At 31.6% G+C, this 16,242-nt stretch overlaps 1 protein-coding gene across 8 annotated transcripts in view; it reads left to right on the forward strand.

The window, feature by feature from the left end:
- The window catches only part of CNKSR2 (connector enhancer of kinase suppressor of Ras 2), a 284,738-nt gene that overhangs the window by 150,391 nt on the left and 118,105 nt on the right, over positions 1-16,242 (forward strand). For 4 of the 8 annotated variants that reach the window (XM_001086538.5, XM_002806163.4, XM_001086429.5 and 1 more), the window contains exons 9-11: positions 578-724; positions 10,955-11,088; positions 15,874-16,085. In XM_001086538.5, the coding sequence (XP_001086538.1) occupies positions 578-724; positions 10,955-11,088; positions 15,874-16,085 (493 nt within the window). The remainder of the gene's footprint in view (positions 1-577; positions 725-10,954; positions 11,089-15,873; positions 16,086-16,242) is intronic. The other 4 variants (XM_028842224.2, XM_028842225.2, XM_002806164.4 and 1 more) reach the window with 1 other exon arrangement.

Here is a 16,242-nt window from a genome sequence, read left to right on the forward strand (position 1 = left end):
CTTTATAGCATGGTAAAAGGCTTATTGTATTGCTGCTCTTGTCCATGCATAAGAATGTTGCCTTGGTATGTCAGTACCAGCTATTGGTAGTAAAATATCAGTCTAATTTAGAGACACTGGTACCACTTATCTCTAAAAGATGGTGATGAGTAAGCTTGTGGTGTAGTTTGTAAGCTGAGGACATTGCCAAATCCTTGTTTTCAGGCATATAGATTTTTAACTATACTGGTGAACAGAGCTTGGATCTAGACCTAGCAGCTGAGCCGCATTAATGGTGACATAATTTCATTACATTCTGAAGTACTCCGTTGGTAGGATACCATTTTAGTCTTTGCTTTGACATGGTAAATGTCCATTATGTTGTCTCATAATGATATGGACTAATGCAATAACATGGTTAATCAATTCAAAGATAAAATTTCTTGAGTATGTATCTCCTGAAAATTGATAGGATGGTACACCAATTATGTGACTTTTTTTTTTTTTTTTTTTTTTACTAATCTTATTAAAGGGGGAGAACATTAAATCTTTGAATACTGTACCTCAATTTTATTGTAATGATTTTGCTGGTTACCAGGTGGGGTGGCAGTTGAAAAATTTGGTGAATGCACTACGAGAGGACCCGAGTGGTGTTATCTTAACTTTGAAAAAGCGACCTCAGAGCATGCTTACCTCAGCACCAGCTTTACTGAAAAATATGAGATGGAAGCCCCTTGCTCTGCAGGTAATGAAGCTTAATCATAAGTCATACACCATCATTTTAGCCATAGATTATCTCAGTAATGCTTCTTTATTGTGCCTCATCTCAGCAGCATATGGATTAATCTTGTATGCTTTTGAAAAGTTGTTTGTGAAATGATCTCTTCACAGCTATTCTAATAGGCTTAATTGTGATGAAATCCGAGAGTATCTAAAACCCAAATGAAAAACAACTCTGCCTTAATTTGTAAACATTTAAAGCATAATTCCGAAAGGTCACAATTTATTTCATTCCAAAATATGAATAGAATGAAAATAAGATGGTTCATTTTTATGATATGATCTTCTATTTTTTGTTATACCCACATACTCTTTTAGAAGAAGCTAAGTGATAGTTTATAGAATTCTTTTAAATCAGTTCATTAAATAGTAATAGTAATTTATAAACAGTAGGAAAATGAAATTTTATATTAGTAATTAAAATGCACCTAGTACACACTGGGTGCAGTGACTCACACCTGTAATTCCAGCACTTTAGGAGGCTGAGGCAGGTGGATCACTTGAGGCCAGGAGTTCAAGACCAGCCTGGGCAACATAGCATAACCCCATCTGTACAAAAAATTAAAAACTTAGCCAGGCATGGTGGTATGCGCCTGTAGTCCCAGCTACTTGGGAGGCTGAGGCAGGAGGATCATGTGAGCCCAGGAGTATGAGGTTGCAGTGAACTATGATCATGCTACTGCACTCCAGCCTGGGCAACAGAGACTCCATCTCTTAAAAAGAAATGTGCCTTGTACATTCCTCCTGACTGATCGTTTTTCTCTTTCCACCTTGTAAGGTGGCAAAAATAAGGAAATTGTTGCACTAGAATTTTTGCATTTTTCTTCAGCATGAAACATCACTCTTCAGCATGAAATGTTGCTCTTAACATTGATAACATATTTATTAAGCATTATCTTCAAAGTTATAAAAATACGATTCTGATTGATGAAAGGCAAGGATGTAATGAATTTTCTTCTACTTCAGTCAGGATATAATTTTTAAACTTAAGTAATTTTTGTCCTTCACAAAATGTGCATTTTTAAAATGAGACTATTACCTTTTCTTAGAAGTTAATTAAAAAAAAATTAGATTGCCCATTGAACTGGAACATGGCCCATTATTCATATTAAAAAGGAAAGCAGTATATGAAATGCATTATTGTCACTGCTATGTAAATTGTTATTAAGCTCTATATTAGTACCTTTTATTATTCATAGATTTTTTTCCTAAAAATCAAAATTCTCCGTTATACATGAATGGCTTTATAGATTATAATGATTTCTCATTGTTTGAAACTTTACTACTTATTGGCCGTTGGCATTATACTTAAGTAATATAAAAACGCATATATGTGTCAACATTAAGGCCTTTAACATTTTAATGTGAATCTGTTTTTCAAGTTAATATATGTAAAACTGAATTAACATGTCCAAATCCATTTGACTTGCATATATGTTTATTTTAAAAGATACTTGATGATCATTACAGTTCAGAGGTCGGTGTTTGCCTCATTATCGAAGTCATAGATGAGTAGATCAGACTTTCCCATTACATCATTTTTTTTCTCACTGCGTTATAATTTGCTTTGTTCCCCCTGGAGTTTCCTATTGCCATGTCTTCCCCAAAGATCCTTCTTCAAAGTGTAAGGGTGTGGAAACCCTGAAAAAGAGGCCTGTACTTTCAGTCATTAGGTTATCTTCTCTATATATATGAGGTGAAATTTAATACCTCTTCTTTAGTCCCTCATATTTCACATTAAACACCGAAAATACCCTAGTTTCTTGTTGATCCATGCACTCTGAAGGATTATCTCTAGCACATGCGTTTGTAATCTATTCCCCTGTTATATTCTTTTCCACATGCACAAACTGAAGTGGAGAGTTAAGGTAATGGCAGTACCCAGTTAAGAATCGTTTTTATATAAAATGCTAAAATAACTGAAAGACCAACTTTTTTGTTACATATACGTTTGGTATATGTATTCAAACCTAGAGAAAAAGGACTTGAATTTTAAAAATTACCTTCATATCATTCCTTACCCTGTAAGTGCCTTACTCTTAAGGCACTGTTTCTAGATCCATTCCAAATTCTGAGAAATGTGCCTCATCAGATCACTAATTATTTTTATTCGTCATTGCTTATTCAGCTATGCTGCATGTATTTGTAAATTTACTTTTTCACAGTGCTGAAATCTGAAAAGGAGGAAATCAGCATTATATAAGTGCTATATCTATTGACATTTTTGTAAATTTGTCATTTCAGCTGAATTTGGTTCACCTAAAATCTATTGGCCAAAGTCAGCCACCAATAGATAAATAATACTATTGGTTGGGGGAGGGGAGACTGCTTCTAACATTTTTGAAAATTACTTCAGTTGTTGCCTTTTTACAGAGCAGAGGAAAGAGTACTGGCATTAATTAAATATTTTCTAGTGGCTAAAACAAGGTCTTAGGAGTGAGGACAATGGATAAGTCCTCTAACATACCACACCACTACCGAATCTCCCTGAAGAAGACCTGAAATTGAACCATTACAGAATTCTTCATTGATCTTAAAGTTCTGGCTTATGCTAAAATGCAAAGACACCTGAAAACATAATGAAAACTATCTAGTCAAAATTTTTATAGATCATAGATTTTGATACAAAAGATAGACAAAATCTCAAGATACCAGGATCTGGAGGATGAAGGTACACTGTCTCCAGAGGGGGAAAAGTTAAAGAAATACTAAGATGAGAAGATCTCGAAGGCAGTTTTGCATAAAATCATTACTTTATCTCAGGTCACCTTTTCTTCCTAGTACCTAAGGAACTACCTCAGACGTGAAACGTAACTGCTAAACGTAGTAACAATCCTCTGCATAGACAAGAGTGCCATTTTTATTGTATTCTTCCTTTTGGTAGGTGCAGAAATACACTGGAGCCAAAATGCCCATCAGCTCATTCAAACATAAATCTTCAGCATTCAAACTTGAAAAAATGGAAATGAGGTTATTTCTTTTTTCACAGGGTGTACCAGTAGTCTACCAAGAATTATTTAAAATAGAGGATACAAAAGGAAAGAATCTGTGGCATTTATTTAACTCAATATGTCTATTTAATCTTTTTGAAAATACTATCCCAGGCTTAATTTACCTGATAGCATTTATAGATAAAATATAGGAAAGTTTGTAGTAGTATGAAGGTAGGCACTAATACATGTATCTTTTTAATGAACAAGTTTATCCTAACATAAGGAATAATAATTTTTTAAACTTATAAGGAATTGTTTTTAGCTATACAAATAAAACAACCTTATCTATCCTAAGGTAGAAGATTGTCAAAGAATATCACATGTTTTAATTAAAGTAGTAGTTTTATTTCTAAAAATACTAAAAGCATAGTGACTTCCAATATTGATTAACTACGGTGATGAATTTTGATTTGGATTTTCTTTTGAAATTCATTGATGAAATTATAGCCAAGTAAACAAAAGCATACAATTCAACTTCATACTCACAGAGCAATTTCATTAGTACATTTCATTAAATTGGCAACTCTTTTGATGAATTCCTGATTTCTCAAATATTTTGTGATAGAACGGAAGGACTTAAACATCCCTTAGTCAGATACTACAAGCAAATTTAATAATATCTGGAACCTTTAATTCTGTTGTCATTTTCACCCATTTGTAAAAAGCAGAGATGTCTCATCTGAGATAGAATCTGTTATTCTAAGAAAACAAACCAGGGATTCCTTGCTTTCTGGGAGCTGCTTTTCAAAACATCTTTTTAGTGGCACTCTACTAATTTTCTGCATTTTGGTAAGCATGGTGATTGCTTATCATCAATTTCTTCTAATTCAAAGAAAAAAAAAACCTCAGAGAACTGTGGATAAACCTCAAGGTATATGTTTAGATGTTTGTGGTTTTAAATTAATATGTGTAGGCCACGAGCATAGATGGGTGGTGTCCCTTTCTTCTTATGAGAGATATGTGGAAGAATTATCTGGACACTGCCAAGAATGTTTCTTGGAATCATCACTGGGAATCAATGATTTTTAAAACATTTAAAAACCCAGCTTTTTTTTTTTTTGGTGAGAATGCATCTCAGAAATGATCACTAAGATCAGTGCTGGAATTCTCAACATAATGACATATATTGTTCAAGACATTTTTATATAAAATAACATCAAGCTGTAACATTATAATTATGTTCCTAAATTGTATTCTCATTTATAAATCTCTCAATTGATGCCATAGTTACTTGTACGATTTTGTGTTTTTCCATTTAAATTTTATTGTTTAGCATTACCTTGATGCCATTTTTACAGCACATTTAAATAACTTTGAGCAGAAAATAAATAGAAAAGAGTCATAACAGTCGATTTTGTCTATCAGCTGGTGTAACAACTGGAGAATGTTGATTGCATTCAATTTCAAATACATACAGATATGAATGATTAAAGTCATTCTGGAAAAATCAAAATACATAAGTAACAATAAAATTTAATATTCAAGTTGCAGGTCGATGTGACTGAAAAAAAAATTAGTGACAAAAAAATGTATATGTTTCTGAGAGTTTTGTTTTAAAGAGAGCAATAACTAGTATTAGGCATGGCCCTAGTGAAGAAAATAAAATTTTAACTAAAAATGTAATTGTGCTGACTGGGAGCCAGAAACAACTGTATGTTTTACATACTCAAATGAGTAAATAGCTGTAAGTAATTGTCAAATTTTAGCTCACCAGTGTTTAAGCAAATCAGTCAAAGGACCTAAGTCACATTTGTATTTTTGAGCCACATGCTTTCAAGATTTTAATAGTGGCTACAGATAATCACCTATAATGTAGAAATTGTCCATTCTTTCTTTAGTTAACATCCCAAAAATGATGTTTACTGTAATTTGAAAAAATGAAAGTCCAGTTTTAATGTTGCTGTTTAATTATGCCCATAAGGCTGGACAATGCAGGATTAAAGACACTAGTGTTAGCCTCAATACAATGTGCAATATTTCATGATTTGATGGAAAAAGCCATTTTATAATGTGACTCTTAAGTCTTTATTAGTTATATGCTGTATAAGTAATACATATTTTAGGCATATATATCTGTATTTTTAAATCTAGGTAGATATGGTTTCTGATCAAATCTGTGGTCGGAAAAAACACTTGTTTTCTCTGTATTCTGACAGGAAAGGAAAAATTATATGCTTATAAAAGGAGACTCAAACCTTTTGTATTTATAAATTTGCATTCTAGAAAAAGCTGTGAAAGAACTGAGAGTGGGAGAATTTTGAATATATGTATTTCCCTTGCTTCAGTTCTTTTCAAATAATTGACTACTTATGAAAAGCTTGGCCAGAAAAAAGTATTCTCAATAATTTTCCAAATTAGATTTAACCTTCTTTACATGGTCAAGAAACTACAAAATTATATATGAATTCTTGCCGCTTAAAATTCAGGATACATTTTCTCTGAAGCGTTTGCTTAGATTATTAGAGAGTCAATATAAAATAATGTTCTTGTACTAGTGTTGGGAATTAAAAATGTGTTTGAACTGAGTAAGGACTTATGTGAATGTTCTGTGCTAGAATGATGGGGTATTGTGATCCATTTGAGTCTGTGTTTATTCCCAAGAGCGAATAAAATAAATGGCCAGGTTTTATACTTGATGTAATTATTTGTATTTCAGTGGGTATTTCCCCACTGGAAGGCAAAGCAAGTTCTGTGTGATCTTGGCATTAGTGAATTTTAGAGCTAACTACATAAATGTGTAATGCACTGTTTTAATCTTTTAACGTTGGAGTTGTTTTTATGCCATTGGTTTCATTCAAGCTCTATCAAAGCTGGGTCACTTGATAGAAAGAGGGACAACTAAATTAAGATATGCTTGCCCAGAGATGTTAAAATGTAAAATGTTTTGAGGAAAACCTCAACGTCAAATGTAGTTTCTTAAGTATAGAAGTTCTTTTCTCATGGTCTTTAAGACTATAGAGATTTCACAGGTACACGAATACCTTCCATATGTGCTCAGTTACCTTAGAGATGTTAAAATTGGGGCACACAAAGAAAAGACCTCAGCAATCAGAGGCTTTAAAGTGAGACCTGAACCATCAGAGGATTTAAAGCTTTAGCTTACAAAATTTTATTTTACAGCAATCACAATCTTCCAATGATGTTTAAGCTGGATGAGTAGGATATTATTGCTGAAGTTATCACTAATAATTCAGAGGAAAGTTTGTGTCATACCCTATTTTAGGACACAATTTTGAAGTATTTATACATTCAAACTGACAGTATGAAAAATATAAGTTTTACCTAGAAGATTTCTAACAGTAGCAAATTGACAGTAGTACATTATCCTTAGTTGACCTAAGGTTATAAATATATGTTTGAAGAGATACATATGATCATTTTATTTAGGATTTGGACATTTTAAGAGATGCATGCCAGTGCCCCCAGAAATCTATCATAGACTTGTTTTACAAGAGTCACAACATACATGCAAATGTGTCTTCCCTGTTGGAGTCTCATTGAATATGTGGAAGGAGAGCTTCATCTCAAAAGGACCATTGAAATGAAAACTAAATGGTATGACAAAGTCCTTCCAGAAAATAAACCCCTTTGGATGGAATCAAAAATGGATCTATATCATACTTGATTACATACCACAGAAGATCAAGTTATGCTGAAGCTTCATGTTTACTTTAAATAACAAGATGTAATCCTAAAACAATCCCCTTGTATTGTATCCATTTTATCCATAGTGTTGATAGTTCTAATTTTCTTCCCATTCAAATTTTGTCAATACAGGAGAAAGTCAAAATGATAAAAGAATGTTACTCTTTAATTCTACTTTTTTTCTTAAATTGAAATTTATTTGTAGTGCAACAGTAACTACTTTTCATATACTGTATTCTAAACAAATGATTATAAGTAAATGTTGCCAGGATAGGAGAAGCTATCTTTTTGTATTACATCCTCCTCATTAGATTTTTTTTTTCAATCTAAGGAGTATGCCTGTGCTGAAAGAATTCTGTGTTTTGAGTTGAGGGAAGCTAAATTTGTTACTTTCTGTGCATTTTCACAAACTTAAGTGGCTATTGGTGGTAGGTGTATTTTTAATGCCTCTTGTTACAACTAGGAATTTCTCACTGATAATTTTAGCTAATTACATCATTTATTCTGTACTTGATTTGGTCAAATTTTACTTGTCTTTCTAATGTTCTTTAATGCCTTTTTCATTCATTTGGTCATTTGAGTTTTTGCTCTTTCAATTTTTGTCCAAAGTTAGAAAATTTTTAAAGAGATTATAATTTTAAATTATCACAAAGACCCCTTTGGGTTAAGTAGTTATTTTTATTTTCCCATGAAGGTTGTACTTTACTAAACTTTATTTTTCCATCGCTTAATGTCTAGTTTTTTAAATATGAATCTCAAAACGAATGTTTATTATTTAGCTTGGATTAGCTTGTTAAAAAGAGCACAATTAGTAGAGAGAAATATACTGAATATATTGAATATTTACAATGAACTTTACTTGGCACAAGGCATACTGATGAGCCAGATAGTATTTCCATGATAAACCAGTTGAAATATTTTCTGTGACTTACCAGTCAATAAAATAACAAGCCAGGTGAGTTAAGCAACAGGATTGACTAATTTCTTTTTTCTCTGAAGTAATATTTTTTTCAACCAGTTCAATTAGTTGAACCAGCATGGCATAATCAAACCTGTTATGTATTTAAGCATATTTAAGAATCTTTTCCCTCTATGTATGTGCTAATTTGGCTAATAACATTAACTGATGACATTGATAGGGACTGTTTGCTAAAAATAGAAACCTAGAGAAATAGCAGTTTGAAGGAAATTGAGGGCTAATAATTACATTTCTTGGAAGGGAAAAGACATAGGTACCCTAGGTAGACAATGCTGGTAATAATTCAGGCAGAATAAAATATTCCCCTGGTCATTACCTCACACTTCAGGTGTATCTATTTTAAAATGTGCTTGTAACCATTAACTGCTACTATTTCCTTCCTTCCTTTTTGTTTGGGGAGAAGAAGGGTAGGTACTAACCAGGAAAAATTATCTTTAGTTCTGTAGATGGTAAAAGTAAAGAAGAAAAGTCCTCAAAATAGAATAGTGACTCCACGAGAGAGGGAAGACAATAAAAATTTAAGTTTGATTATGTTTACATGTTTATGTTTTTAGAACTTGATTTTAAGTTCATTTACAGTGTTAGGATATTTAAAAGTAAGAAAGCTATTAGAGCATTTTAAAAGTATACTGAATATTAGTTTTTCTCTCACGGTGTATCTGTTTAAAAGAATTGGAAAATAATATTCTGTTAAATGAATGTTTTCTTTGCTACATTTCTATTATGGTAAAATTTTGGTCAGATTTATTGTTTAGCATCATCTGTATTTAAAACCAAGATGTCCTGACAGAGAGGAAAACAGTTATAAACAGAGTCACATCACAGTGATTGTATGTATGTATTGTTGAATCTGCCATTCAAGGATTTGTTGTAGAGGCATGAAATGCATCCTTAGAAATAAAATAATTATTTATTTCCTTGGGATTTATGGTATTCATCAGTACAGGTGACTCCTATGATTACCTATATAATCTCAGGATTTTCCATTGCCTCAAGTTTTGTTTCTAAAAGACAGGAATAGTTGAACTGGACCCTACGCCAAAATTAGCATAGTAAAACATAATCTTTACTGTGTAATTTTATAATATCTTACAATTCTTCAATTAACGTGTAAAACTTCTGACCTTTTTTAAAATATCATATAAGGTGGAATATTGTAAACTCCCAAATTACATTATCATTCCTTTTCCCTTTCTCTCTCTCTTTCTTTAATTTCTACTTCACTACATTAAAATTTAACTGTCATTTTGGTAGGATGTGTGATTTCAAGCTATTAAGGTGAGCTGTGTAACAGGGAAGGTCAAAACCATGAACTGAGTCCTAAATTGTGTAGCCTACCCCAGTGACTTACATTGTACTTTCCATTGTATTTATGCTTGGCTTTTTAAACAAATTTTGTTTATCTGTACAAAAGTATTGTCACAATATAAAATAGTTGTAATATGCCACTTTTTGAGTGTCTAGCAATGCATATTAAAACAATAGAACTGTGAGTCTATATAAATATGCTAAGAGAGTTTTCATACTGGCTAAAATGGCAACATCTTGTCATGTGAAAATACAGTTCATTTGTGATCATTATTTTTGTGTTTGTGATTACATTAAAATTTTATTTTTAATATGTTAATTGTATACATAGCTAATCATTAAGATCTGTAAGATAAACATAAAACTTGTGAATTTTAGTTTCACTTCAGGATAATTTCACAAACCACTAGATTATTTTCAAATGCTGTGAAGCTTGGAATTGGGAGTGCTCTTAAGTTAATGCATCCTCATGTACTGCTTAATTCCGTATGTATATTATCTTAACTTCTTAACTTTAAGAAAATAACCTCCTATTTAATACTTAAATACAGGCCTGAAAATGAGATCTATATATGCAACTAAAGATTATTTTAAATGATAGATAAATGTGTATGCCTATGAATGGTGAAATGATTGTGTTACATAATTACCATACTTTTGATGATATACCATAAACTGGCTTTGAGAAGACAGCTATGCTTATTTTGACAGAAAAAAAGTACATTTTTCTAGCAAATACTCTCGTATTGGCCTTTCATACTCCCACTTTTGTAACCTTTTCTGAGCATCTGTAACATTTTACTAACCTAGAAATATGGTTTATCTTTTTTGGGAGAAGATCTGAAATAGCTTTCTCATACATCAATCAGGATGTGAGTGAGCTAATTCTTTTCAGAGTTACTCATCATTATTGTTCTTTTAAAGGTGGAATTCTGACAAAGTTAATTTAATTTAAATAAGTTTCTAACTGTGAGATAAGTCTTCCCATTTTGAAACACTGCATGGTATTTTTGCTTTAGAAATAGTATTTCAGTGGTTATACCATAGATTAAGGTGAGTTGGGAGTGAAGTGGAAACCTTTACCATACTATTTGTTTTTGGAGATTGAAAGGAATATCCATGTACTAAATAACATGTTTCTTGATTTCAGCCAAGTTCAAAAACTTTGCAGAAATAGATAATTTTAAAATGATAACTATGTGTCATTGTTGTTGTTGTTGTTTTGTGTGTTGTTTGTGTGCGTATGTATTTTCTTTTTCATTTTAACTAGCCTCTTATACCTAGAAGTCCCACAAGCAGCGTTGCCACGCCTTCCAGCACCATCAGTACACCCACCAAAAGAGACAGTTCTGCCCTCCAGGATCTCTACATTCCCCCTCCTCCTGCAGAACCATATATTCCCAGGTATAAAACTATCACGTTGTCCTAGGCAGCTTCTAGCTAAAGGTAAACTTAACAGCATATAAACTGCAAAGTCAATTCTCAAGGAACACCTTGAATATTTTCTCACAGTTAGGAATTCTGAACACATTTTGCAAAATCATTCCCATTATAGAGAATGCATGTTGGTTAATAGTAATAATGACTAATTTGTATATAAATACTTGCTGTGCATTAAGTATTTTATACTATCTCATAATAGGAAAGAAGAAGAAAGTAATATTAAATAACAATTAGGATTTTTTTAATAAGTAAAGAATAAGTGAGGTTCTTTGGCTAAAAAGCCCCAGAAATTTTCTGGTTACTTTGAAGCATTTCATACATTTAAAAAAAAAAAAAACATGCTATAGATGACTTTTATGCTTTCTTAAATGTAAGTAATGAGGAAGATATTATTTGATAATGATTATGAGGGAGATTGTCTTTTTTCCCCTAATAATCCTGTATCTGAAATTTTTATTTCATTAATTCATTAATGTTTCTTTCAGGAAGTAGAGTTTACAAGGGAATGAATGACTCTTAAAGTCTATTTTCTAGATTTCTTGAGGCTGTATCTCTATTTCATTTATTGATTCTTATCTGAAATTCCTTGCAGATGTAGAAGAATACAGCTTTATGTCATAATGCATTCTTCCTAAAAGCATTCTAATATCCAGCCTTGTGAAATACAAAAATTGTGGAAAAGGACTAGCACTAAATGGGGATCATTAATACCAATCACAAAAAACTTGATTCAATTTTTAAGTTAGTTCTGCATTCAAAAACAATAATTTAAGGTCTCTTGTTTTCAAGCCATAATTAGTATTAAATTTCTTTCATATATAAAAGAACTGAATTCCCTGTGTTTAATTTCCATTATTCTTTAGTACACTTAGTGTTTCAGAAATCTATATTCTATTAGACATGATGGTTTACTGACATTATATGATCTAAATGCTGCATGGCAATATGGTTTATCTGCAAATACCATGTTGTCATCTAGTAATATAACTATAGTCAGTTTTATGTATATTTTAGTTCTTTGAGAATTAAATATAGCCATTGGAACATGACTTATAAGATATAGTTTGCTAAGCTGACATTTCATAAATCTAATATATAATTTACAATCTTTTGTTCAATTTACAAGCAAATATACAAATCCATCCAGTATCCTAGTAAAATGCAAGTTGCATTTTAATTCTATTAAGACAGTGTCAGATTTTCCACATACTCTTGCATGAGGAGCAGTGAAAGTATGTGTTCCAAACAGGAAGTGACTTTTTATGATTTGTTTACATTTTAATTGGAAAGATTTTTATTTCAGTGCAAATAATTATTTAAAAGGCCTTATTCTTCAGAGGTCTACATATACGGATAAACATCAAATGATTATTTTTATCAAATCTCTGTAGTTTTAAAATGTTCTTTCCTCTTCAGTGGTGAGGAGCTTGTTACAAAGAAAGTGTCTCCTCTACAGAAAATATTTAAAATACATTTAAGAGGACAAAAGAGTAAAATGATCCAGTTCTGTCTTCTGAGTGTGATGGACATATTATAAAGGCTCTATATTGAAGCCAATAAAAAGCTTGAAAATGCTCTTTTAAAATATTAGAGAATGTGAAATTGAAATATCAACATAGTGACCCTTGTTTTGTCAGTATTGCTTGAAAGCTCCATACTTTTCCGTAAAATTCATAGTGTTTACTGTATTGCCATAAGTGATTCTTAGTTGGTCAGTGTATAATTTAACAGAATATTCTAAATACATTTTGAGTCAAATTGTTACTTAACCAGTCATAAAATCTTTCAATATAGGAGTCAGAACAATCCATGCATCAAAGCCCCTTTGAACCACAGCCTTATATAAGTGTCTGCATTTTCTGGCTTGATGTTAAGTTGACAGTCAAAACTTTTTGCATTTGTGATTATTTTTATAGATACAGCCTTGGCAATTTTTTCCCCATTTTCTCATTTTGAAGATGAATGTTGCGAACCTAGTTTAATTCTTCTGAACATTTTCCCCCATATTAAAAAACTTTGTTTATAAAGGATAGGCATTTTGGTGGTATGTGAACATATATGTTTGATTTGGATTGCAAATAATAAAACCTCTCTCATCTCAAAAAGAAAACAGACTTGAAAAATGATAGGACTAGTTTTCAAGTTAGACAGAATATTTTTCATGTGGTTACAATTTTTTGAACACATTTATTCCAGGAAAAAAGTTATTGCAAAAGTGCCTTTCTCTCTAAAAGATAAAACACTCGTTTGTGAAATGAGTGAAATTTGGCTGGCATTTTATTATATGTCTTATGACTATACACAGTTTCATTATCATTATATATAGTACATTTCTATACTTAACCAAATTTCTTTTTCTATGATGAAAATGAAGAATTTATAGGTCTTTGAGCAACTATGACATTTAAGCACTAATTTCTCTTATTAACTCTACTGTGTGCCATTAAATATAAAGTTAGTTCAGCAAATCAATGCTCTTTTAATTCTTCCTTAAATCCTTTCTAGAGCAAAGGCACAGATTTATTACTTATGTGCATAAACGTACAACATTAAGAAAGGTGTAAAAACTCTTTACATCAGAATGAATTAACACATTGAATTCTCCAGGGACTCATGACATGAATATGTACATTAACACACACACACATACACATACACACATTTACATACACAATACATGTATCTACTCATTCTACTGAAAAGTTTGGTTTTGCTTGGTACTTTTCTCAATTCAACAGTATTTTACTGCATTCTATATAGATTTGTTTTAAAAATCTACCCTGTTGATATAAGGTCCCTCCCTTATGTTATTATACAGTAGGAAATACCATCCCTTTCAATTTCCTGCCACAAGATGTTTCCATATAAATATAGCATGGTGTATTATTAGGGCTAAATCACCCTCTGATTTCAGCTGCATTAACATTCATGTCACAAGCTTCATAGCGTGAGGTCTTTTCATTTACAGATAGGCATAACCTTACTCCAGTGCCACAAATTCGTTAGGGCTGCTTCCAAGCTAGTTGCAGCGTCAATTTCTTTTTGATAGTGGACTAACCAGGCAATTTGTTCAGGAAAAGTTTTCAGCAAGCCGAAATAAAATTCTGCCTGGATTTTATATTTATTTCCTTCATGTTGCCTAAGAACTATTTATATAGTTCTATTTTGGTAATAAGCAATACTTTTATTTTAGAAAATAAAAGAGTAAATGGTAATGTAAATGGCAACAACACCTTGTGATGGGTTAAACAGATAAGAAAACTCACTGATTGTCAGTCTGGAGAATGTTTTTTGCTACTTTCTACATATTTCAAATACTGGGAATATAGTTTTCTACATTTGGACAAACCTAATCTAAACATTTACACACAGAAGCAGAAATAACAGGCTTTTGCCAGACTGGGGCTCATATTTTAGAATTCACATTACTTTTATAAGCTCATCACCCTTTTAAAAGGTATAATAGGAATTAATTTAAAAATTGTCCTTTTTATCTGTCTTGTTATAATTTAGTTTATTCTATGAATTTAAGATTTTAGTCTTATCACTTAACATAAAATTAAATTATTTTTCTTGTTTGACAGCATTTATTCATGGCACTGTTTAGGGTAACCAGAAACAATTAAGAAAAGGGAAGAAATTTAACTAATGGTCCAGAAGGGGAAAAACATTGCATTTACATTCATAGTCATGTTCTAGAAGACAAGCTTTGCTGACAAAAAGTTCATAGGTAATCAGTGAAACATTTCATAAAATAAACAAGATTCAATTTAACAAATAGCAAATGAACTATTTCTATCAAAATAGTTTTGGGGCTTAATTTACCTATTACAGTGTGTGAGTAATAGGTTTTAGGGAGATCATAAATTATTAGAGATGTTTTTCTCTAGAATCCTATAGAAGAAAAAAATCAACTTGCCATCACCCTAAATTCCATTCTTAAACTCCGTATTTTATCAAATTATTTTTTCTCTCCTCAAGAAACATTGATGTATAATGAAATTTTGATATATTCATTTAGAATGAGTTCTAGGAATATGTCTTTTTACTCTTAAATGAGATCCGTAGAGTTTGAATACTGAGAATAATTCTTTTTATTAAGGTTTATTTAAAATTAATTACATGTTGTGTGAATTTCTTATAATACAAGTTTATATCATGCTAATTTGGTTCCTAAGGCTACAGTGCTCCTTATGATAGTTCTTAAACACATCTTTATTTTTAAGCAGTGCAAATTTTTACCAAGAATCAATTAGGTAAACTGGCAGAAGAAAACATTATACTTTAGTTAACATTACTACCATTATACCTACTGTCTTGAACACTAAAAACAATTTATGTGCTAAGGTAAACTGGCAGAAGAAAGCATTATACTTAAGTTAACATTATTACCATTATACCTACTGTCTTAAAAGCTAAAAGCAATTTATATGCAAAGGTAAACTGGCAGAAGAAAGCTATATACTTAAGCTATATACTTAAGTAAAATGTTTCATGGCCTATTTCAAATTCTGTCAGTTGTTAGCTGTGTAACATTGAGGCAAGTTGTTTAGCCTTTCTGAGACTCACCATTTTGTTTTCAGCAAAATAAGAATAATTACAAATTGCCCTATAAATCTCAAAGAAAGTTTGGAAAGGTCAGGAGATATATTGTGTGGGAATAAATTATTAGTATTTTAGACCCTCGGCCATTTACTACCCTAACATGTTTCTACATCCTTCTCCTTGACTCTAACCTTTCTTTAGGGATGAAAAAGGAAACCTTCCTTGTGAAGACCTCAGAGGACATATGGTGGGCAAGCCAGTGCATAAGGGATCTGAATCACCAAATTCATTTCTGGATCAGGAATATCGAAAGAGATTTAATATTGTCGAAGAAGATACTGTCTTATATTGCTATGAATATGAAAAAGGAAGATCAAGTAGTCAAGGAAGACGAGAAAGCACCCCAACTTATGGTAAGAGTTCTCTTATGTTTATGTAAGAATATATTTCTGGCATGGGAATCTCAATTTCCTTTAATAAGTTTTCGGGTTGTGAAAGTTACTTAGGAGCTTTTGAATCTTTATAATTGATCTGTCTCTCTCATGTGCTTCTAAGTGGAATTTCTACATG

The sequence above is a fragment of the Macaca mulatta genome, chromosome X, assembly GCF_049350105.2.
Source record: "Macaca mulatta isolate MMU2019108-1 chromosome X, T2T-MMU8v2.0, whole genome shotgun sequence".
NCBI lineage: Eukaryota > Metazoa > Chordata > Mammalia > Primates > Cercopithecidae > Macaca > Macaca mulatta.